Below are 23,182 nucleotides of genomic sequence, written 5' to 3'. Positions count from 1 at the left end.
AATCATTGAAGAGTTTGAAGGTTCATTTCAACACTGACAACACATGATTCTCAGAGCTTCACTTAGTAATAGCTTGGCTACTGTGAAGAGCCTAGAATTTACATATATTTTATTTTTAAACCAAAATCTACTGCCGACATGTTTTATGAAATTATAATGTCAAAGCACTACTGTGTTCAGTTGGGTTAAGTAAACAGCAAGGTCGTCAGAAATTCAAGAACACTACTCTCCTACTATTTTTTTTTTCTTCTCTGTCTCATTTTCTTCATTCTCTTCTATTTTCTAGCTACACTTAACTATTTGCAACTATTTTTAAAAATTCTCCCCCAACAACTCTCTCTAGTCCCCATGCTTGCCAGACATTAAAGCATCCTTCATTTTATAAAATGGATGTATTCTTGGAAACATGTGTAAATTCATTTTACATAAAGGAAATAATTTCATTTAAAGGGGATAATTTTAAGCTACAGTTTAAAGGAACTCTGCCATGAATATCATCACCATAGTGAAAAATGTCATCTTTCAACCATTAAATAATCACCTTCTAAATATCTGTGTTATGAATCTGATTTGAGCATACCGTGTATTCTGAAACGTGGTATAAGTTGAATGGGCTAGCTCTCAGCCTAGAACTAGGTCAAAAAAGTAAATTAAGCTAGCCATGTGTTGTCATCAGAGGCCAATAGGAAAAGCCGGAAGCAAACTGAGATGAATAGAAATTGAAATATGAGAAATCCTAGAATAGGAAGTTAAAAGAAATCCATATTCTATTCTATGCCTTAAGCCTGTCGGATTTATGAAAGGATTGAAACTACCCCTTCTTCACTCAGATGATGTCTCCTGCATCAAGTAACAGTAGCGGGTCTCTCTCACCTTCTGCTTCTTCTGACTGCCTGGTGAGCCGGGGTGGGCCTGGCCGGAGCCACGTGGCAGCTTTACGGAGTCGTTTCGAATTGGAATATGCTCTGAATGCGAGGTCCTGTGCTGCCTGGTCCCAAAGGTGAGTGCAATCTAAACAACAGTCTCATGGTCCAGTTAACCAGAACCCATCAAGATCCTCACCCAATGTGGTTAGTGTTAACGGGGGATTTACCATCTCTATGGCAAACTTCAAAGTAAGAGTTTTTAGCCCATTTTTCGTATAATATTCTATTAATGTTATAGGACTGAAAAACAGAAATTATATTATTTATTTGCTTAAGATGTCTAAGTTTCAAGTAACAGCAGTTACCTCTAGCTTAATATGGAACTGTCTAACTACAGCAACAAAAGAAATTTACTGAAAGCACTTTGGGGTTATCTTATGGCATCCAAGGAAGGATTCCTTCTGTAGGAACCAAGACACAGCTTTGAGGATCTGAGCACCACAAGAGTTCAGCATATCGAGGCTGACCCTATGACCCAGCAATTCCACTCCTAGGTATATACCCCAAAGAACGGTAAACAGGTACTCAAACAAATACTTGTACTCAAATATTTGTAGTAGCCCTATTCACAATCGCCAAAAGGTGGAAACAACCCAAATATGCATTAACAGATGAGCAGATAAACAAACTGTGGCATGCACATAATAAAACATTCTTCAGTCATAAAAAGGAATGACATACTGATACATGCTTCAACATGGATGAACCTAGAAAATATGCCTTCAGTTGGAAGAAGCCATGCACAGAAATCACATGTTATATGATCCTCTTTATATGAATACCCAGAATAAGTGTGTGAGTCAGTTCAGGCTGCCATAACAATGGGATGGTTTAAAGAACAGAAATTTATTCTCTCACTCTGGAGGCTGATAATCTGAGATCAGGATGCCAGCATGGTCAGGCTCCGGTGGGACGTACCGATGCCCATCTTCCTGGCTTACAGATGGCCCCTTTCTCACTGTGTTCTCACACTGCAAAGAGAGTTCTGCAATCTTTTCACCTTTTTTTTTTTTTTAAAGATTTTATTTTGACAGAGATCACAAGTTGCCAGAGAGGCAGGCAGAGAGAGAGGGGGAACCATGCTCCCTGCTAAGCAGAGAGCCCCATGCCGGGCTTGATCCCAGGATCCCGGGATCATGACCTGAGCTGAAGGCAGAGGCTTTAACCCATTGAGCCACTCAGGCGCCCCTCTTTTCACCTTTTTATAAAGGCATCTGTCCTGTGAGATCAAGGGCTTCAGTCTGACCTCATCTAACCTTAATCGTCTCCTTAAAGGCCCTATCTCCAATACAGTCATATAGGGATTAGTGCTTCAACATAGGATTTGGTGGGAGGGGGACACAACTCAGTCCATAAAAGGTAGTATGTAAATCCAGTAAAAAATTTTTTTTAATTAAAAAATAAAAATAAAGCAGACTGGTAGTTGCCAGAAGCTGCGGAGAGAGAGAAATTAAGAGTAACAGCTTAATGTGTACAGGATTTTATTTTGGGATCATGAAACTATTTTCGAACTAGAGAGAGGTGGTTGTAAAACACTGTGAATGTACTAAAGGCCACCAAATTGTTCACTTTCATATGATTAATTACATGTTATGTGAACTTTACCTCAAAAAAAAAGAGTGAAAAAGAGGAAAAAAAAAAAAACTTAAGCAAAGGAGTAAGTCAGAAAAAAGAAAAGAAAAAAATTCAACATTCTTCCATAGTGAATTCTACTATTGACATGCCCCAGTTCCCAACAGACAGTCTCTTTGTCTCTCAGCTTAACTGTAAAGTTTCAAGGAGAGATATATCAGTTATGTAATGCCATAATAATTCTCTATAAAATCCATACCAGAATCCAAGAACATACATTCATAAGTATTTATTTCTCGCTCATGTGTCTCTGAGCCAGTTGTAGGTGGCTTGACTGAGCACAGGTTTTTATCCAAAGTCTATCCCACATGTCTTTCCCTGTCTTTGGTGCAGCAGCTACTTGAGACATGTTCTTCTCATGGACAAAGGCTTGGAACTCAAGAGGACAGGCCCTACTTCACATGCCCATTTAATCCCTATGTTCAAGTTTCACCCCATGGCATTCCATAGGCACGTCACATAGCTGAGTCCAATATCCAGTAGGGAGAGAAAATATATTTACTCAACCTCTAGTGGAAGGAATTGCAAAGTCACTTGGCAAAAGCCATAGACATGTGAATATCTATGAATAATGAATTAGTAATAAAAGCGGTGTGCTCTGAGAGAGAATGCGATTGGCCCTTTTTTGGATCAAATGGCCACCCCTGGTCTTAGCAAGTGTGACTGGCATGGCAGTGGGGTCATATTTCATTAATATAAACATGGCTGCCAGGTACCCCTATTCTGGATGGGGAATGGAAAAGGCAATCACTTGTAAGCTGGATGGGTACCATAGAAAGTATATACTGCAAACCATGGAAATCTGGAAAAACTGGCTTAAAATCTCTGTGATTTCACATGAGCTCCAGAGCATTTGCAAGTTGCTATACATGTATACCCTTATACACACAAAAATGCCTCCACACTCACTCACACATTCCATCATCGCAGTAAGAATTTGTATCCTGAAAGTGGAGAAAGATGAACTGGAGTGAGCAAGGATCTTACACCATACACAAATTGCTGATGTTGGTCTCTTAGCCATAGTTATTATATTCTTAGTCTAACAGAAGAGTTGCAGCTGCTGCTATGAAGAGACTGAATCATGAAGCCTTTAATCTACCGAATGTCATAAAATTAAGTATCAGTGGGTTTGATTGATAACCAGGCAAAGTGGACACAATTCTTTATCAGATTCCAGTCTCTTACATAATTTCATAAGAGGCTCATAGGCCAAGATTGGATTAGGTTCAGTCACAGCATCGTCTCCTGGTTCCATCTGCTCTTCTCATTCCTTACTTGTGGTTTTAAAATTAATTCTCTGAACAGCCAGATTTTGATATTTCCAAAGCACAGTCACCTGAAGTTTGTCTACTTTGAAGCAGAGATTAAAAGCGTGAGCTGTGGAACCATATAGACCTGAGGTTCAATCTCAGCTTTGACATTTACCAGCCCAATGACCTTGGGCCAGTTACTGAAAGTTTTATACATAAAATAGAGATAGTAATACCAGCTTTAGGATTGCTGTTGAGAGAGGCAGTATTGTCACGAGAGTGAGTGAGTGATTAAAAGATGCCAGGAAACCCAAGCAAAAACTACAAGTTCCAGTAATGTAGGTAAGTCATACACCTTACAACACATAGACAGCCGCACAACATGGGAGACACAGCTACACTCCCAGTAGGCCCTTCGAGAACCCAGAGAAATAAACCGTTGCTCATAAAACTGCCCAAATGGGGGTGGGAAAAACCCATCTGGTCTTTGAAATGTTGCTTTTGATAGTCTCCTAAGGTTTCTTATAGCTTTCTGGCCCTTCACAGCTGTTGGAGAACTCTGCTAAATCTTCATCTCTCTACTTGGTTCAGATTTCTCTTAATAATGTAGGACATCCTGGGTATTTGCTGTGAGAGTGCATGGAAGTTTTGTTTATTGGTTGTACCATCCCTCTAGCAAGTTCAATCTCTGGACTGCTTGAAATCAACTCCAGAAATAGATAAAGCATTTAGCTAAGCTGTAAGATGTACTAAGATAGGAATCGTGTGTGTTTTATTCATAACCACATCCCTAGTATCTAGCAGTACAGTTGGCATAAAGTCAATATGTAATAAACATTTGTTTCATAGATAAAAAATTGAAATAAATGGGCTCAAAAAATCATGATTATTATTAATTTGGAACATAATGCATGAAAGAGCTTTAACTAATTTTGGTATGCTTTCCATGTATATACCTATCATTATTGAGCGCCTACTGCATGCTGGGTACTATTTCAGACCCTTTGAGTAGTCATCTAAGTAAGGCTCAGGAAGTAGGTATTCCAATTTTTATAGATGAGGAAACTGAGCCTCAGGAAGGAGAAGCAACTTTCCTAAGTGTGTGGAGGCAGAGCTGGAATTCTCACCCAAGACTCTTCTATGCTTTCTGAATTTCTCTGGCACAAGAGGTGGCGCTTTTCAGAAGCTTGATATATTTTGCCAATACTTGTATTTGCTGGACTTCTTCCAGCTTCTTCTGGAAGCCAGTCAGGGAAAGAATTCAGCGACTTCTCCTCCGCCTGCCTTTTTAGCTTTTATTCTGAAAGACAGAGCAAGTGAGACCAGAGATCGATAGGTTCTTAAGGTCAAAGAGCCTGAGGATACAGGAACCGATGGAGTGCCTCCAGCAGGGCCACAAGTTCAACAGCCTGGAAGACAGCGGCTCGCAACTTTGGCCGCACATGAGAATCACCTGGGGAACTCTTGCAAGTACCAATGCCCAGGGCCAATTACACCCAAACCTATGGGGGAGGGGGCACCCAGACATCAGAAGCTTTTAAAGCTTCCCAGATGGAAAAAAAAAACAAAAAAAACAAACCATAAAATGAGGTTTCTGAGATGATTGCAACATTCCTCCAAGTATGAGAAGCAGGCGAGAAGGGAACCCTGCTGTGCTAACCTGCCAGTCACTTTGGGGGGAGGAGATGCAACCAGTGGGATACACAGAAGAGGAAAGTGAGGGCAGAGGTGACACAGCAGTTGTGACCAAAGGGCACCACTTTGAAGGTTAATTACCTGTGGGGTCTCTCCCTGAAGTCTTTACAATGTGCTAGTAACTGCTGATCTGAGGGGTATTCTAACTTGTTAAAATCACACAAGGTGTAATTTTTAGCCTAGTATCATGCTTTTAAAATACAGGTACAGGGGGCGCCTGGGTGGCTCAGTGGGTTAAAGCCTCTGCCATCGGCTCGGGTTGTGGTCCCGGGGTCCTGGGATCGAGCCCCACATCGAGCTCTCTGCTCAGCGGGGAGCCTGCTTCCTCCTCTTGCTCCCTCTGCCTACTTGTAATCTCTGTCAAATAAATAAAATCTTTAAAAAATAAAATAAAATAAAATACAGGTATAGGATTTGGCCTGTGGTCCTGACTAACGTACGCTCCCAATTCTGGGCCTCTCAGCCCCCCACAACTTCTTAAACATGGTACATTTATTTTTCAGTTTTGGGTTATGAAGTTCACAGCCTGTAGTTTTATAGTGCGTGATTTGATGGGGGTTTTGGTTGTTGTTTATTTGCATATTTGCTTTTTAATGATTATTGTTTTCCTTCATAAAATACAGGTCAAGGTGGGAAACTGTCAGATTACTTTCTTGGCAGGTCATAGGGACCTACCAGTTCCCACTAAAACCACAAACTGTTGCAATCTGAGATGGAGGAAGGTGCTCCTAAGGGCTGCCTCTTTTAAAATATTTTATATCTCTAGATATATTTGGAAAACTAAGCATGTGGTACTTGCCCCTCCCACTGGGTATGAAATCTCTCCCATCTCTTACACGGATTACATCATGTAAATTTAGAAATGACAGAGTGATACACAACCTTTCAGATGCGAAAACCAATTAGTGTTTGTGAGGGGCTGGGCTCTGAGAATAGACTGCTCTGACCTAGTTAGCCATCCTGGAGAGGAGAACCAGAAATCCAGGGACTGCAACTGTAAAATAGATACATTTGGAATTAACTTCTCACATTACAAAAGAGTCCATCAAAGGGTTCCTTGAAATAGGAAGTTTGCCTAGTGCACTTGCAATGCAGTTCAACTTAATGAAAGTTGAATGTAAGCTATAAAATTTTAATTTACACTTAGTTTTTCCGGAATGCAGGATTTGTGGGTGATGACAGTGCCCTGAAACTGATGTTCAAAAGAACATCAGTTTGAAAAGAAAGGAGAGCAGGGAGACGTTCGTGGCCATTTGCCAGCTTGGAGCACAATGTTTATCAAGTAGGAGCAATCGTGTCTCCTCGTCACTAAAGGCCAATACTTCCCTTTTTAATCTACCACCTCTCCTACTGCAACTTCCCTCAGGCTCCTTAAATGCCCTCCCTTCTTTCCTTGCCTTCCTCTCCCCCAGTTTCTATCTCTTGCCAGCTCACCACAATCAGCAGTCTCAACAAGGAGATATGACCATTTTAAGCTCTTCCTATCTTGTTTCTCTCCTCTAAATGAGTTTTCTTATGATTTCATACAATCCATGGCTCCACCTCTCTCTCTCACACACGGACACACACGTTACACACACACACACAGAGTTAACCCCCAGTCCGTTTTCCCACATGACTGCTCTGCTTTTGTTTTAACTTCTCTCCCATTATGACCTTAATTCACTTAACCCTCCACTGCCAGCAACTAACCTTTCTTCTGTAGAATCCAATTCTGTCAGTACCCTACTTTAAAACCACCAGTAGGGGCGCCTGGGTGGCTCAGTGGGTTAAGCCTCTGCCTTCGGCTCCGGTTGTGATCCCAGGCTCCTGGGATGGAGCCCCACATGGGGCTCTCTGCTCAGCAGGGAGCCTGCTTTCTCCTCTCTCTCTCTCTCTCTCTCTCTGCCTGCCTCTCTGCATACTTGTGATCTCTATCTGTCAAATAAATAAATAGAACCTTAAAAAAATAAAAAATAAAACCACCAGTAATACTCCATTACCTCTAAAATTAAGTGAAATCATGTCCTCCTGCAATCCCAAATGATCAATGGTACATTTTCCAGTCCTACCTCCCCCTTAGCATCATATGTCCCAGTCGTCCTAAGCAGAGAGATGCTGTCATTTCTTCTCTTCTTGAATGAGTCCTGAACTTTCTATAGTGTTTTGGACAATCCCACAAAATAAAGAATTATCCTGCACAAAATAGCAGTAGCATCCCTGGTAATGCACGCTATAGACAGATTAGAAGTTCTACTGTATCCCATACATTCCTATGTTTAACCTACGGTTACCCTGTTCCTGTATCCTGTATTTTTTTAACCTTGTCACCTTGACCAGTCTTGCTGAAATATTAATAAGCCTTCAGTAATAGCTAAGTCAGCTCAATCATATCATAAGGGAGCCTTTTCTGGGGCTACCCGGTCCCCACCTGTGCCTCACCAAAGGCCATGGCATTTTGTGGCACTTCATGTGCTTACATTATTTTGTCTTGTAACTATTTATTTTTAGCTCATAAATACTTCAGGGACAGAAATTGTCTTCTTTTTTGTTTTTATTCAGGTGCCTACAATATCTCATTTATAATTTAACTATGTGGTAAATACTAAATATATTTATTTATAATAAATCAGAGGATTCATTAGTTGGGCTACAAATGCCATGCTTTGTATTTCTGCATTTTAAGTGAATAAAACTCCAGCACTCAGAGTTTTTGACCCCTGCATTCCTATCAAGTTCAGGTATGTTCTTATCCAAAATAACGAACCACCAGATAATTCAGACTTCTTTCTACACCACCCTTTCGCCATCAGAGCTTTAGGTGTCTACCTATTTCTTTTTAAAGAAGAATAGAGGTACCTGAACCATGTGAGGAGAGAAGTGACTGATAACATTCATTCCCAGTGTGTTATTAAAAGAGAGAGAGAGAGAGAGAAGGAGGGAGAGATTGCTTTCTGTTGAGGCCGTTAGGAGAAGTATCAATGAAGAGGCAGATGATGGAGATGTGGTCCAGGTATAAAGAGAACAGGATGAACAAACATGAAATAATGATTGCAAACTTTCTTTTCCTTCTTTGCAAATAAATAAATAAATAAATAAATAAATAACTACAAAGGCATCCCTTCCCCAACTGATGTATAATAGTAGTTCTTTTACTCACCAAGGATCTACATTTAGATAGATCTGTTTTCAGTTTTTCTATTCTGTTCCATTGGAATATTTGTTTATCCCTATGTCAGTAATACAGAATTTTAATTACAGTAGCATTTTTAAAGTCTTGATATCTGGTAGGGTTTGTGTCATCTTGGCTATTCTTGATTTTTCTTGGCTTCACTCATATAGATTTTATAATCAGCTTGCATTTTCTACACAAAAAAATAAGATTTTGATTATAGATTTTTTCAAGTTTATTTTTTATTTTTTTAGTAATCTCTGTACTCAGTGTGGGGCTCAGACTTATGACCCTGAGATCAAGAGTCTCATACTCTTCTGAATGAGCCAGCCAGGCACCCCAGAGTATAGATATTTTAAACCTATAGATCAATATGGGAAGATCTGACATCTTTATGATATTGGGTTTCCCCTCCCATGAGCTTAGTGGATTTTTGCATTTATTTAAATGTTTTTTAATATCTGTTGGGGCTAATGTAGAGTATGAACTCAGCCATAATACCTGGCTTGCTAAAATGTAGCACAGAAGCCGCAGGGGACGAAGGAAGGTTTCTGACAGTGGGGTGGGCCTTCGGAAAGCCTTCAAGACCACTCTGCCCTTGGAATGTGGCGGGGAGTTTCGAAACTTTCTTAGCCCAAACAGCCATTCTGCCCGGTGATCAGCAGGGAGCCTGCTTCCTCCTCTCTCTCTGCCTGCCTCTCTGCCCACTTGTGATCTCTGTCTGTCAAATAAATAAATAAAATCTTAAAAAAGAGAGAGAGAGAGAGAGAGAGATGGATGCATTGTCCCTTAGGCTATGTTTAGCAGAACTCTTAGAACAGGCTGATTAGCATATCATACCTTTCCGGTAAACAGAGCTTCCCAGTTTTAGCAAGACCACTTGTCACACTTGAAGTGCTTGAGAAACAGTGATATCCTGAAGGACTAATAAAAGCATGAGCAAAGAAGAGCAATGGGTCTTCGTCTCTGAACACTGACCCTCGTGACGTCTCCTCTCTTTCATAGCAAAGTTTGCAGTAATCTTTCATCCGTCGGTGCAGGGATTTCTGGCCATTCCCAGCAAATATCTTTAAGTTAGATTTCATAATCGTCTTTGTAAGTTTCTTATATACCTTTTGTTGTATTGGTTGTTTCATTCATTGATTGCTGAAATAATTTGAATTCATTGGCACCATATTATTTTATTCTCTGTAGTTTTTCTTTTTTCTCACCCTTTTTTTGTTTTTTTTTTTGATTCTTTGAATATACACTGTTTTTCTTTTTTTAATTTTTAAAAACTTGCATTTTTTAATTTAAATTCAATTTAATTAACATATAGTGTATTATTAGTTTCTGAGGTAATTTAGTGATTCATCAGTTACATATAATACCCATTGCTCATTATATCAAGTGCCCTCCTTAATACCCATCACCCAGTTACCCCCGTCCCCAGACTTACTCCCCTCCAGCAACACTTAATTTGTTTCCTAGAAGAAGGGTCTTTTATGGTTTGTCTCCTTCTGTTTTTATCTTATTTTTCATTCTCTTCCCCTATGTTCATCTGATTTGTTTCTTAAATTCCACATATATGTGAAATCATATAATACTTGTCTTTCCATGACTGACTTATTTCACTTAGCGTAATACCTCTAGTTCCATTCACATCATTGCAAATGGCAAGATTACATGCTTTTTGATGGCCAAGTATGTGAGTGTGTGTGTAACACTTCTTTTTTTTTTAAACATATATCACTTTATTTTCTTTTCTTTTCAGCATAACAGTGTTCATTGTTTTTGCACCACACCCAGTGCTCCATGCAACACGTGCCCTCACTAATACCCACCACCTTGTTCCCCCAACCTCCCACCCCCGACCCCTTCTAGACCCTCAGGTGGTTTTTCAGAGTCCATAGTCTCTCATGGTTCACCTCCCCTTCCAATTTCCCTCAACTCCCTTCTTTATCCATTCATCTGTTAATGGACATCTGCACTTTTTCCATAGTTTGGCTATTGTGGACATGCTGCTATAAACATTGGAGTGCATGTGCCCCTTTGAATCATTGTTTTTATTCTTTGGATAAATACCTAGTAGTACAATTGCTCAGTTGTAGGGTAGCTTTATATTTAACTTTTTGAGGAACCTCCATACAGTCTTCCAGAGTGGCTGTACTAGTTTGCATTCCCACCAACAGTGGAAGAGGGTTCCCCTTCCTCCACATCCTCACCAACACCTGTTTTTTCCTGAGGTGTTACTTTCAGCCTGAATATGCACTCTGTTTTTCTATTTTTGGTGGGTGCCTAGAAACCTTAACGTACTTAACAAATTCTTTATTTAATATATTTGTTAATAAAACAGAAGATCTCCCAAACAAAAGGTTTTAGAGCATTTTAGTTGCAAATCATTCTCTCCTGAGTTATATGATATTTCTGTCATTATTTTAGTTTCATCATGTTTTTTTAATTCTACACCTTAGATACTATTTTATTGTTTTATCCAGCTATGGTTCATTTAGACTTACTCTTATTAATGGCTTCATTATTTTTTTTTAAGATTTTATTTATTTATTTGAAAGACAGAAATTACAACTAGGCGGAGAGCAGGCAGAGAGAGAGGGGAGGAAGCAGGCTCCCTGCTGAGCAGAGAGAATGGCTTCATTATTAATTGCACTTACATTTCACACCTTCCTCCTAGATCATTTTCCTTTTCCTCAAATACATCTTTAAAAATTCCTTTCACATGACTCTGTTAGAAGTAAACATACGAAAAACACCCTTATTCTCCCTCATTCTTGAAAGATACTTTAGTGAATATGGGATTTGAGGTGTTTAATTAACTTTTCGCATATACCTTCAAGATGCATTCAACATGTTTCTGACTTTCCTTGCTGCTCTTAAACTTTCTCCTATGGATCTAATTATTTATTTTATTTCCGGTCTACCCTTTATAACTGCTGTTAGCCCTTCTCTTTGTCTTTGGTAGCCTACATTTAACTATGTGGTATATAGTTTTAATGGATTTAATTTATCTTGCTTTGAATTTCTTGGGTGTCTAGCATCTGAGAATTGACATCTTTTATACATTCTAGATAATCCCTCACCACCACCTCTTCTAATATTTCTGTAGCCCATCTTCTTTATTTTTCCCTTGTGGAACTCTAAAAGTATTTTAGATCTTCTCACTCTATTTTTCACATTTCTCAATCTCTTCATATATTTTTCCCACCACTTACTTTTTCTATGATGACTTCTGGTAATTTCTTCAAATCTGTCTTCCAGTTCACATATTCTCTTGGTAACTGAATCTAATATGTTGCTCTGTTCATTATATTTCTATTTCAACTTATTTCTAATTTCTATTCTATATCTAGAAAATGTGTGTGTGACACTTTGAAAGTCTCATGTTTCTTCCACATACTTTTTATTGATTATTTTCTTTCTTCAAACACATTTATTTAATATTCTATATCTGAAGGTCTGTAACTTCTAATCTCTGTAGTCTTTATATGTCTAATTATGTAGTTCATTGTTTCTGCTGATTCTTGCTCCTGAATCATCACATATTTAAAGATTTGTGTACCTTTTGTGATGTCAGGTCTTTGGAACTTTATCTCTCCAAATTTTTTTGGCACTCTATTTGGTGTAGGTTACTTCACAGAAGCTTTGTGTTTGCTCTTGTTAATCATATAGGTACACTAACCCCACAGGACCCCTTCAGAATGTCCATTTGGAGTTTTTCATAAAATACATGCAGTGGTATTTTCTATTTTAAAACTTGGAACTTTGTGAACTGTGGATGTGACTTCTGAGGGTATATATTTCATTTTTTCATTTTTTTCCTGGAGTCAAGGGCAAAACAGACACTAACCCTCCTCATCTCTTTATGTAGAGTAGATTGTATTTTTCCTGGTTCACTCTGGGATTGTCCTTTGCAGATTTTAGCTTTATACCAGTGTTTCTTATCTGACCTCCCTCCCACCTTGCTTGAACCCAGGCTGTGTTTCCCACTGTGTGGTTCAACAAAAGTCAGGCTTCAGGCCAGCAGGAATCAGTATCTTCACAGCACTTACATCGACCTGGAATCATAATTTTAGCCAATCATTTACTTTTTCATTGGTGTCTACACTAACTATAAATATCATGAGAACATGAGCTTCTTTTCTTCTTTTTGATGCTGTCTCTCCAATACTTAAAACAGTGTCTGGCATATGGTAGGTGCTAAATACCTATTTGTGGAATGAATGAATGATCATGACAGGCCCTCACAAACATTAATGCTGTTCAGTCTTCACCACAGTCTTGTGAAGTAAGCCTCGTGGTTTCCATTTTTCAGACAAAACAAACTGAGACTCCAGTGATTTAAGTAATTTGTTTGAAGCTACATAGTGGGAAAATGGTAGTTGATAGTTGAACCGGGGCCTGCTGGTAGTTTCCCTTACACCACGATGTCTCTGGAGGCTCAGCCTAACCAGAATGTTTGAACCATCTGTAGGAGGCAGGAACTGGTATCCTCTGGTTTGGGCTTTGAGAATCTGCAGAGAGCTGCCTACCTATAAAGTTCTGCCAGTTCCACTGGAACCTAGAGCCCTCTCAGTCTGCAGCCAATACAACCTTTGACTGCAGGGAAATTATCCCTTCTCACTCCGACTACCTCTGATCCTGGCCAGTTTACCTCAGTTTATGTCTGCTTGTGACAGACCTTTATTACCAGCTGCCTGCACTGATATAGACGTAGCCTGAACACCGTGAACTCCATATCTGCTACACATGCACCAGCTTGTCATGGCCTAACCCTGCCCTGTCTTCTTTAATCATGTCTCTGGAAACCAGCCTGGCTCCCTGGCCACATTTTAAAAGCCACAAAAACCAATCAGAACATATAAAAAGATAAACTCTTCCCTTCTAGACAACACGGGACCAGTTTTGAGGATAACTCTACTTTAGTATGATTCCTTTATTGAATTAAATACATTGTAAAACTAGGCCTCCTTTTTTTCCCCATTTCTTCATTAAATATATTCTCTAGTACAGTAGCCAATTGCATTCACTGTATTTGCTTTTAAGTAATTTGTAGCTAACATTTTGGAGCAAAAAATAACCTAATGATGAGGATTTCAAGAATTTTTTAACCCTGGAAATGAAAACAAACACTGCCCTTTCTCACTCATAAATACAGCCTTCCAGCTGATGCCACATGGAAACAATTTTAAGATTTATAAATGTAAGGAGACAATAGAAAGATAGCATCTTTGGTTCCTGAACTGCCTCCCTACTCACTAAAGATTGTTGATTAAAATATGACATTTAAAGGATTTACAGAAGACTTCAGTGTGTATCAGAGCATCACAGTAGTATGTAACTCTCACTTCAGCAATGTCTTCTGAGCTTATAGGAAGTGTTGCCTTACGAACTCGCTTGGCAAGTTCTATGGGCCTCGCTCACATTTTTTGTATAATGAGAAGAGTAAAACGTTGCTTGCCTAATCTAGAGAAAAGAAAACTCTCTTTTTCAGAATAGTTATCACCTCTGGGATGTGTAATTTTTGTGACATTCACTCGCTGAAGGTCAGTTATCAAGCCTTTTTTAAGGGTCTTCGCTGAAAAAATATAAAAGCCAAAGGAGGGCAGCTAGAATCTAAGCAAGTGCCATAATGCCTGTCAGTTGCCTTTTATCTCTTTCTTTTTAAGCTCCAGTCTTTTTGAGGTGCCCATAAATCTCTCTAATTAACAAAAGCAGAAAATTTCTTAATGCCATAGGGTATGGAGTTGAGAGAGAAAAATACACAGTTGATCACATTGATATGAGGGTGTCAAAGTACTTGGTACACCTCATTATGTCCCCAAGTGTCATCTAATAAGGAGGAGAGATTAAAGAGAGTGGAGAGGGGTCTTGGGGGGAGTTAAAATTTCTTCCACAAAGGGCTGAACAACTAGCATAGCTATCTGTTTATATTTGTATACCTCTCCAGCACAGCCCAGGTGCCATACCCAGAAAGCACTTCAGAGAAATAAGCGAACAATTCCCATATGCACACGTACACACAAAAACTAGAAAGAAAACTATAAATTGATTGCTAGTGCCCCCCTGCATTTTATGCTGCTGGTATCCTACAAATCATCAGAACTCAAAATAGTCTGCGCTGAATTGGGATAGAGCTATGTGTAAGAGCTTCCCTTCAGCCCCGGTGAACTGTGGAGCAGTCAGTCTTCTGAGAGATTCTTTCCTAGCTGCCTTGCTCTCTAGCGCCGCCTAGCAACCAGTTGACAAACCACACGTGGGGCCTCCAGCCCTTCTGACTGCTGTACTGAGAGAGAGGCTTGGAGATTTCACACTGAACAAAGGCTGAATTCAGCTGCAGAGTTCGGAGAGTGTGAAAAAAATGTCATCTCTTTCCTTCAATTCCTTGCCTTTCAAAAGCATCCTCAGTTGGAAACAGACTTTTTCCATGAAAAGTGTTAAAAAAAAAAAAACCAAACAAACAAACAAACAGAATACTCCATTCAGAAGACGAAGTGATGAAAAATGGGAAATTAATAAAAGTCAAAATACGAGAAGAGCCCTAGGTGTGTAAAATTGGCACCTTTTTATAGGTTTTAAGGACCTGAATGTATTGTCAGGCATAACAGATTTACATGAGAAGAGTGAGCCAGTGACATATTTAGGTGGCAAGAGGCACTTGAGAGCATGAGCGGTGGCTCTCTGGCTCTCCCGGCGTGGCTCTTCTGATGCTGATTTCCGTATTCTTTTCTGTCCTTCAGCCGGGCTTGTTAGCAATGGAAAAACGGGCTCCCCTGTCACCCAAAAGGTGAGCCGGGAGTGCATTTCCCTCTTCAAGTGTTTTGTAATCCTAATTAACTAATTCCCAGCCAAGGGAAGAGAACCTGCAAAGATTCGCCAGAGGCAAACTGCTAAATAAACGGAGACAAATTTCTCCGTTTTCAATTAGATGAAATGACAGAGTGGCACAGCGAATAGCCTGACTTTCTAACCATCAGAGTTTTATGAGGTTGTTTTTTTTTTAAATTTTATTATTATTATTTTTTAATTCCTGGAAATGAAAAGAAAGCCTGGGCCTTTCTCCATTCATAACCAAAACCCAGAGCCCAGGGCCCAGGCCCACTCTTGGTACATCGAAGCCCACAGATCCTGCGTTGGGCGGTGACATTTGTGTATGACCAAAAGCAAGACTTGGTCCAACAGTGCTGCTTTTGAGACTGCTTCTGCGCTACTGAAGTGTCTGACAGGACACAGCACGGAGACCAGAGAGAACCCACGGCCTAATTAAATCTGTACAGGCGCCGAGCGCGGTTCTGAAGCCCCCACTCCAGCCCCGGCCCCGCCCGGCTCCCTCCCAACTCCAGTGTTTGCGCCGTGAATCTCTTGCCAGCATGGCAACTGTTGCTATGTTTGCAGTAATAAGAAGTGGGTGATGCCGGTGCCTCTGTAATGATTCAGATACAAGAGCAATGATTTCTAAATAGATTTCTGAAGCAGCTCTCACAAAGGCTCTGCACCGCTTAACGGGTTTAACTCCTCGTAGAGGTTTTTTCTCTTCTTTTCATGTTCTGCACCTCCCATGCGGACTAATTCTAACCCTCACATAATGCAAAAATGGCAACATGCTTCCTTTTCCTTTCCTGGTATCTGGAACAGAAAGTTTTTTTTTGTTAAAGAAGACGTTTCACAAGTTAATGTTTCTTATTTATCTCCTTGGCAACTATGAGATTGAGTTTTTCTTGGTGTGTAGGTAAGCCGTTAAACTGAAAAAATCGTGGATCCAGACAAAAGATAATTCCTGTATTAACCAAAGTGGAATGAAAAATCTCTATCGTTAATATTCATGATATTAGCTGAGCACCTTCTATTAATGAGCAGTTTTAAAGGCCTCAATTGCAAAGAAGTACAAAAAATTCACTAATGGGTATATTTATCTCCCCGAATCCTCTTCCAAAGAGACAGCAAAAAAAAAAAAAAAAAAAAAAAGAGGAAGGAAGGAAGAATATTTTGAATATTCCTGGCCTCAATCAGGCACCAATTTGCTAGTCAGTGTCAAGTACCCCACCCCACCCCCTTACTTAAAACTGACTGCTAACACAACCTAGGCCCTCAGGGAGATAATAACTGAAATCAGGCCGTGTTCATTGATGGCAACATTAACTTGGTCAAAAAAGGGAAAGAGAAGGCACTTGATGTGTTTTGATTATTTACTATGTTCCAAACACTGCTATGCATTTTTTCTTCACCACTCATATCACTGGCTTATCACAGCTCTTCTACAAGGTAGGGATTACTTATCAGTATTCTGCAAATGGGAAAAATGGAGCACAGAAAGGATAGATAGCCTCCCCAGGCTTCGCAGCCAGTAAACAGCAGAGCCGACACTGAGCCTACATCAGTCCGACTCCAAAGCCCAGGATCTCTTGACTACTTGCTGAGCTGTGGCAGTGTGAGACAGAGAGCTGCCCTCAATACTAATCAGCTGTGTGGCATGGACAAGTCTCTTCCTGACCTGGGTTTTATGGTTCTCTTCTATTCTAAGGCATGTGAACTTGATCCTTGCTACTCAGAGTGTGGCCCACATAGCATCAGCAGGGGCCTGTTAGAAGTTCAGACTCCCGGGGCGCCTGAGTGGCTTAGTGGGTTAAAGCCTCTGCTTTTGGCTCAGGTCAGGATCCCAGGGTCCTGGGATCGAGTCCCACATTGGTCTCTCTGCTCAGCAGGGAGCCTGCTTCCCTTCCTCTCTCTCTGTCTGCCTCTCGGCCTACTTGTGATCTCTCTCTGTCAAATAAATTTTAAAAATCTTTAAAAAAAAAAAAAAGAAGTTCAGAGTCCCAGGCCCCACAGAGACCTACTGAATCACAACCTGCATTGTAACATGACTTGTGAATGTGCATTAAAATTTAAGAAGCACAGCACTTACCAGTCTCTGAGAACCCTTCTAGCTCTGGTATATTGCGAATGCTGTCCCCCTTATCACTGTATTTCTGAATCCAACTCCTCCAAGGTTGTGTCATCTCTCCTTCCAGGCTTTCCTAATCCCAACTTTGTGCTTGATGAAAAGATTTTTCTCTCTTTTAACCAAAGTTTCTTACCTTAATTCTTACCACTTTCTACTTAGTATCATGCCTGTCCTCTGTAAATTCCTTGAGAAGCAGAACCATCCATATGAAATAATTTTATACCTGTAATACCAACCGGCATAATACATTATGCTAAACAAATATGTTGAAAGAAATGTTAAGTAAATCATTACCTGAATTTGGTTATAGATATCATGTAGTGCTCTGATTGTAAGATCCCCATATTGTCCATTATGAATATTTCAAGGCAAGTGCATGCCAAGAGTTCTGGATCCAAAGAAGCCCAAGGTCACACTGGTCTTAGGAGATGGAACCCAAGGAATACAAAAACACTAATTCAAAGGGATACATTCACCCTAAGTTTATTGCGGTGTTATTTACAATAGCCAAGATATAGAAGCAGTCCAAGTATCCACTGATAGGTGAATGGAGATACACACACACACTTACACACACACACACACATATATATATTCGTGTGTGTATGTGTGTATATAAATATATATACTCATTTTTTATGGCCGAATAATATATGTATGTGTGTGTGTGTATATATACATACATACATATATATATATACATACATATATATATGTATGTATATATATATACATACATATATATATGTATGTATATATACACACACACACATACATATATTATTCGGCCATAAAAAATGAAATCTTGTCATTTACAATAACATGGATAGAGCTAGAGCATATAATGCTAAGCAAAATAAGGCAGAGAAAGAAAAATAACCATATGATTGCACTCATGCGTGGAATTTAAGAAACAAAACAAATGAGCAAAGGGGAAAAAAAAGAGAGATATAAACAAAGAAACAGACTCTTAATCATAAAGAACAAACTGATGGTTACCAAAAGGAGGTGGGCAGGGAGATGGATTAAATGGGTGGATTAAGGAGTGCATTTGTTGTGATGAGCACGGGGTGTTGTTGCATGGACGTGCTGAATCACAATATTGCTCATCTGAACCTAATACAACGATGTATGTTAATTACACTGGAATTACAATAAAAAGCTTTAAAAATAAATAAAAAATAAAGCAGATGTAGGGGCCAGTGTGTACTCACATGTTTTTCTGTTCCATATCTTTTTAGCAGGAAATCAAAAGCCTTCTGGGAATACTGACCGTGAGTTAAGGGTTAGAACCTGGCCCAGGACAGGTGTCCTAGAAAAGAGCAGCTCGGGAGGAAGGGGATGACTTAATAACACAAGAGGAAGCTGGTGTGCTACACTGGAAAGCCCATGTACTTTAGGAGCCAAAGGTACCTACCTGTGTTCAAATCCCAGTTCCGCCTCCTAAGAACAGTGTGAACTTGGGCCCAAGTTTGCTGTAGGTGTCGTGATATTACTTTGTCTGGTTTTTGCAAGGACTGGAGAAAATACATAGAAAACAGCTAATATTATCCCTGGGAAGTTTGTGTTGTTTTTGTTTTAAACTAGACATAATTTCCACTATTTTAGAGTCCTACCCAGAGATAGATAAATAACTTTCTGAGGCTGAAAGTCTATATCTGCCTGGAACTCAGAATCCTAATTCAGACACACTGCTCTCCTTTTTATCACTTATTCTCTTTGAGATAGTAGGACATTCCTTTTTCTCATTAAATGCCACCTTTACCCATAAATTTCTCATAGCTTTTCCTCACCTATCTCCACTACTTGTTTGTCAAATTCAATAATGTTGGCCATTCCCTAGTCAAGTTGCCATTTGGATTAAAGTCAGAGTTTCTGGATATTTTCTATCCAGCAGCTATTTACATGAAAATGACAGAAATCAGGGGAAATTACTTTCAAGGATTTTAATTTTTCTTTTTTTTTTTTGCAAGCCTTGAAAAGAAAACCATAGTTAATTGTGACTGTGCCTGATAGATGCTAGAATACTACACAAAAATGGAAAAGATTTAAAATGCTTGAGAAACAACAAATCTAAATATACTGTTTTTACCCAAATAAACATTTTCCATTCTATTAAAAAATAATCCTTTATTATTCAAGGAAGGATGAAACTTACACTCTTTTTTCAATGCTATTTTACCAAATCAGCCCAGAAAAGAAAAATAGAATCATAAAATAAATAAAATTGATGACAAAACACCATATGAAGATGTTGGTGTTGTTTTTAACTGAAGACACATGTTAAGGCATAGAGTGTTTGACTATGGAACGTACCTGTGAACTACTATTTTTAAAATAAGTGTTCTGCCACTTGTATATTCTTTGGCTATTTTTCTTTCTTTTTTTAAAGATTTTATTTAATTTGGCAGAGAGAGAGATATAGTGAGAGAGAGAAAACACAAGCAGGGGAGTGGGAGAGAAAGAGGCAGACTCTCCACCAAGCAGGGAGCCCACATGTGGGGCTGGATCCCAGGACCCTAGGATCATGACCTGAGCCAAAGGCAGTAGCTTAAGGACTGAGCCACCCAGGCGCCCCTATTTTTCCTTCTTTTTTAAAATGCAGACAATTCTGAGTTTAAAGACTACTTAGAAAATTTAAACCACATTATTCACCTCCAAATTTTTACTTACTGAGTTCTTTAGCACAAAGGACATTAAATTCCCTTCCTTTTCTCTTATATCTAAATGGAAGGAGGAATACTATCAAGATTCTTGTATTTTTTTTTCAATTACTGCCCGTTGAATTAGGCTAGCAACTTGCCCTATAATTTGTCCTCAAGTACAAAGATCTATGTGTTACATTTATTTAAATAAATTCCTCTTTATCTTAGGGAAACATATAGGAACTTGAACAGTATACAAAGTTTAATTGAATATGGCTAGATTTGGAAAGTTCATGGAATTAACCAACAATCTCACAAAAATGTGTTGGGCTCCTGGTGGTACACAGAACTGTGTCTGGCCCTATCCACGACAGCCCCCAGTATTTGGATAGCTAGTCTTATATAAACACTCTTGGCAAATTGAATACATTGTCTTTTGTTCTTTCCTCTCTCCTTGTCTTTCCCATTTTTTTCTTTACTTAAAATTACCAATATTTTACATATAGATGAGAAAAGCCTGATGTAGGCATCATGTTCCCTCACTTGTCTAGACCTTCATTTATTCTGTTGCTACTGCTGATTTATTGCTCTTTCTTTAGGTTGTTCCACTGGAGATGTATTCATCTAACATATATTAAGCATCTACTATGTGCCAGATCCTGAGTCAATATTGGGAATATAAAGACGGATCACATCTCTCCTTAGGTCTGACAGAATGCAGTCTAGTGAGGAGGTCAGAGGAGCAAATGGGAAGATAAGTACTGAGCCAGGAGTACGATGCTCTGGCATCTGGGGAGGGTCAAAAGAAGCTTCCTGAAGACAATGCTGCCTAACTTGAATCTGGGAGAATTAGCCGAACAGAAAAGGGAAGGGAAGGTATGTTAGGGAAAGAAAGCATCGGGACCAAGGTAGAGAGGTGGGAACCTGAGTGATACATTTGGGGAGCAGCAGAGAGTGAGATGTGACATAGCAGAAGAAAGGAATAAAGATTTAAAATGGACAGAAATAGAAATAAGAGTATGGAGACAAGTGAGGCCCCATTCCTTCTCTCAGTGAACAGGCACTAAGACCTCAGACTCTTCGTCCAGACAGGGAGCATGTGAGGCTCTTAATGGGACTGGACACTGCAACCAGTAGTCTTTGTTGAAATCACACTGGGACATGAGTCTAAATTTCTAACGACCAAACGAGCATGATTTCTGCAGCTGTGTTTAGAATGGGTCAGCAAAAAGACTCAGGTGGGTAGAGAAAACGTAGTGATACAGATGAGACAGGAGGGACATAGACACAGTAGAGGTCCACCTTGAACCCAAGAACAGCCTCTGGAACTGTGCCAACCAGGCAGCATTGCAGGGGTGGCTCTTGACACTCAGCTAATCTTACACTGATGACACCATCCACATGATTATGTTTGTGAGGCTGTCTCTTTAAAGGGGAAAGAGAAATAAAGATGTAAGGTTCTAGGTGGAAGGGAAGGGAAGAAGGAAGGAAGGAAGGAAGGAAAAAGAAAAAGAGAAAAAAATTACCCAAAGGTTTCACTGCCTGTAGTTTGCTAATCTCTAGATTGAAAGGTGAATGATAAAACCGAGACCTACTGAGTTAACTGCCCAGCGTCTCAGCCATATGCCTTATTCCTCTTTATATGCATCTCCACTCCCACACCACTCCCATCTGCCTTCATCCTTAGTGCCTAGAATAGCATCTAGCACATGGTAGTTCCTCATCAGAAGTTCATTGATGACAGAACCGATACCTACCACTGACAGGGTGCTATTTATACTGTTCTGTCTTCCCTGTAGGGAGCTTCGTACTATGTTTTTCAAAATGGGCACTCTGCTATGGCATGCCTCACTCCACATGGAAAACTTCTCTCTTAACAAGCATATGACTGGGCAGACCATGCAACTACTCAGAGTTGGCTTTTTCTGCCTTTGCCCAGGAAAATGTCTTACCATGGAAAACCAAAGATGACTTTTGCCATGTCCTAAGCATCACTCATGACGAGACTCTTAAAAAAGAAAACACTCCTGACTCTATAAAGTCGATGCTAGTTTTGGATGGTTAACAGAGGATTTGTCAAAGGATTTTGTCATTAGGTCAACGAGCACCCAAGTTGCTCAGTCAGTGCTGTTTGGCTGGCCGGGGGTCACAGCAGAAGTGGCTGAAAGGAGGAATTGGTTGTGGACAAAGAATTGGCATGAGCCCCAGGGCTGCATGTGCTTTTCCAGGTCGTTCACTCGGCCGACATTTACAGAGCACTTACAGTGGAATCTGGAAATGTACGTGACTGAGACTCCATCCCTTCCCTTAATGAACAAATTGTTTTAATCCAGTGTGCTTAGGGCTCTAATCAGAGTGAGTCCTTGGACAGATGGAAACACAAGGGCACTGCTAGGAGTTGGGGATCTGGGGGTGACTCCCTGGCAACGTTCCCTCCAGAGGGAAGATTCGTTCCACAGACACATCCCTCTTCAGAATCCTCCACATCTGCAGAGAATTTGCTCTCACTGTGAGTTATTCCTTTTCTGTCCTTCCTTCTTTCTTTTTCTTCTCCTCTCTTTCTCTCTAAACCAGACCTAAGCAAGTCTACATTATCCGGAAGCAGCTGGTGCTACAATGTGGGAGTGTTAAATGTTTAACATCTTGTCACTTGTGAAACTGATGGAGTCATCCTTTTTGTTTCCGAGTTTCGTGTTTAGGGGTTGAAAAGCTAGATTGATGAGCATTACCGGAGAGAAATATTTTTTGAGAAGTTAGTGAAGCTGATGACACGTTACTTTACAGTTTAGTGAAATTCAGCAAATCTAATTCTATTATCCTGTCAAAGTTTCACAAAAGGGAGACCTGAAAGCATATTTAAGATGAATCTTTAAAGATTTCAGAAGCCACAGCCACATCTGCAAAAATCAGATGCATCTGGTGCTGACAGACCTTTGCTTTTTTAT

General features: G+C 39.8%; 1 protein-coding gene across 1 annotated transcript in view; it reads left to right on the top strand.

Annotated features, from left to right (window-relative positions):
* The window catches only part of TNNI3K (TNNI3 interacting kinase), a 314,566-nt gene that overhangs the window by 264,431 nt on the left and 26,953 nt on the right, over nucleotides 1-23,182 (top strand). The window contains exon 24 of the mRNA XM_046006844.1: nucleotides 831-1,000. Coding sequence (XP_045862800.1) covers nucleotides 831-1,000 — 170 coding nt within the window. The remainder of the gene's footprint in view (nucleotides 1-830; nucleotides 1,001-23,182) is intronic.

The sequence above is a fragment of the Meles meles genome, chromosome 1 (genome assembly GCF_922984935.1).
Source record: "Meles meles chromosome 1, mMelMel3.1 paternal haplotype, whole genome shotgun sequence".
Taxonomy (NCBI): domain Eukaryota; kingdom Metazoa; phylum Chordata; class Mammalia; order Carnivora; family Mustelidae; genus Meles; species Meles meles.
The sequence above is the reverse complement of the archived record's forward strand: the minus strand, read 5'-3'. Positions and strand labels throughout refer to the sequence as shown.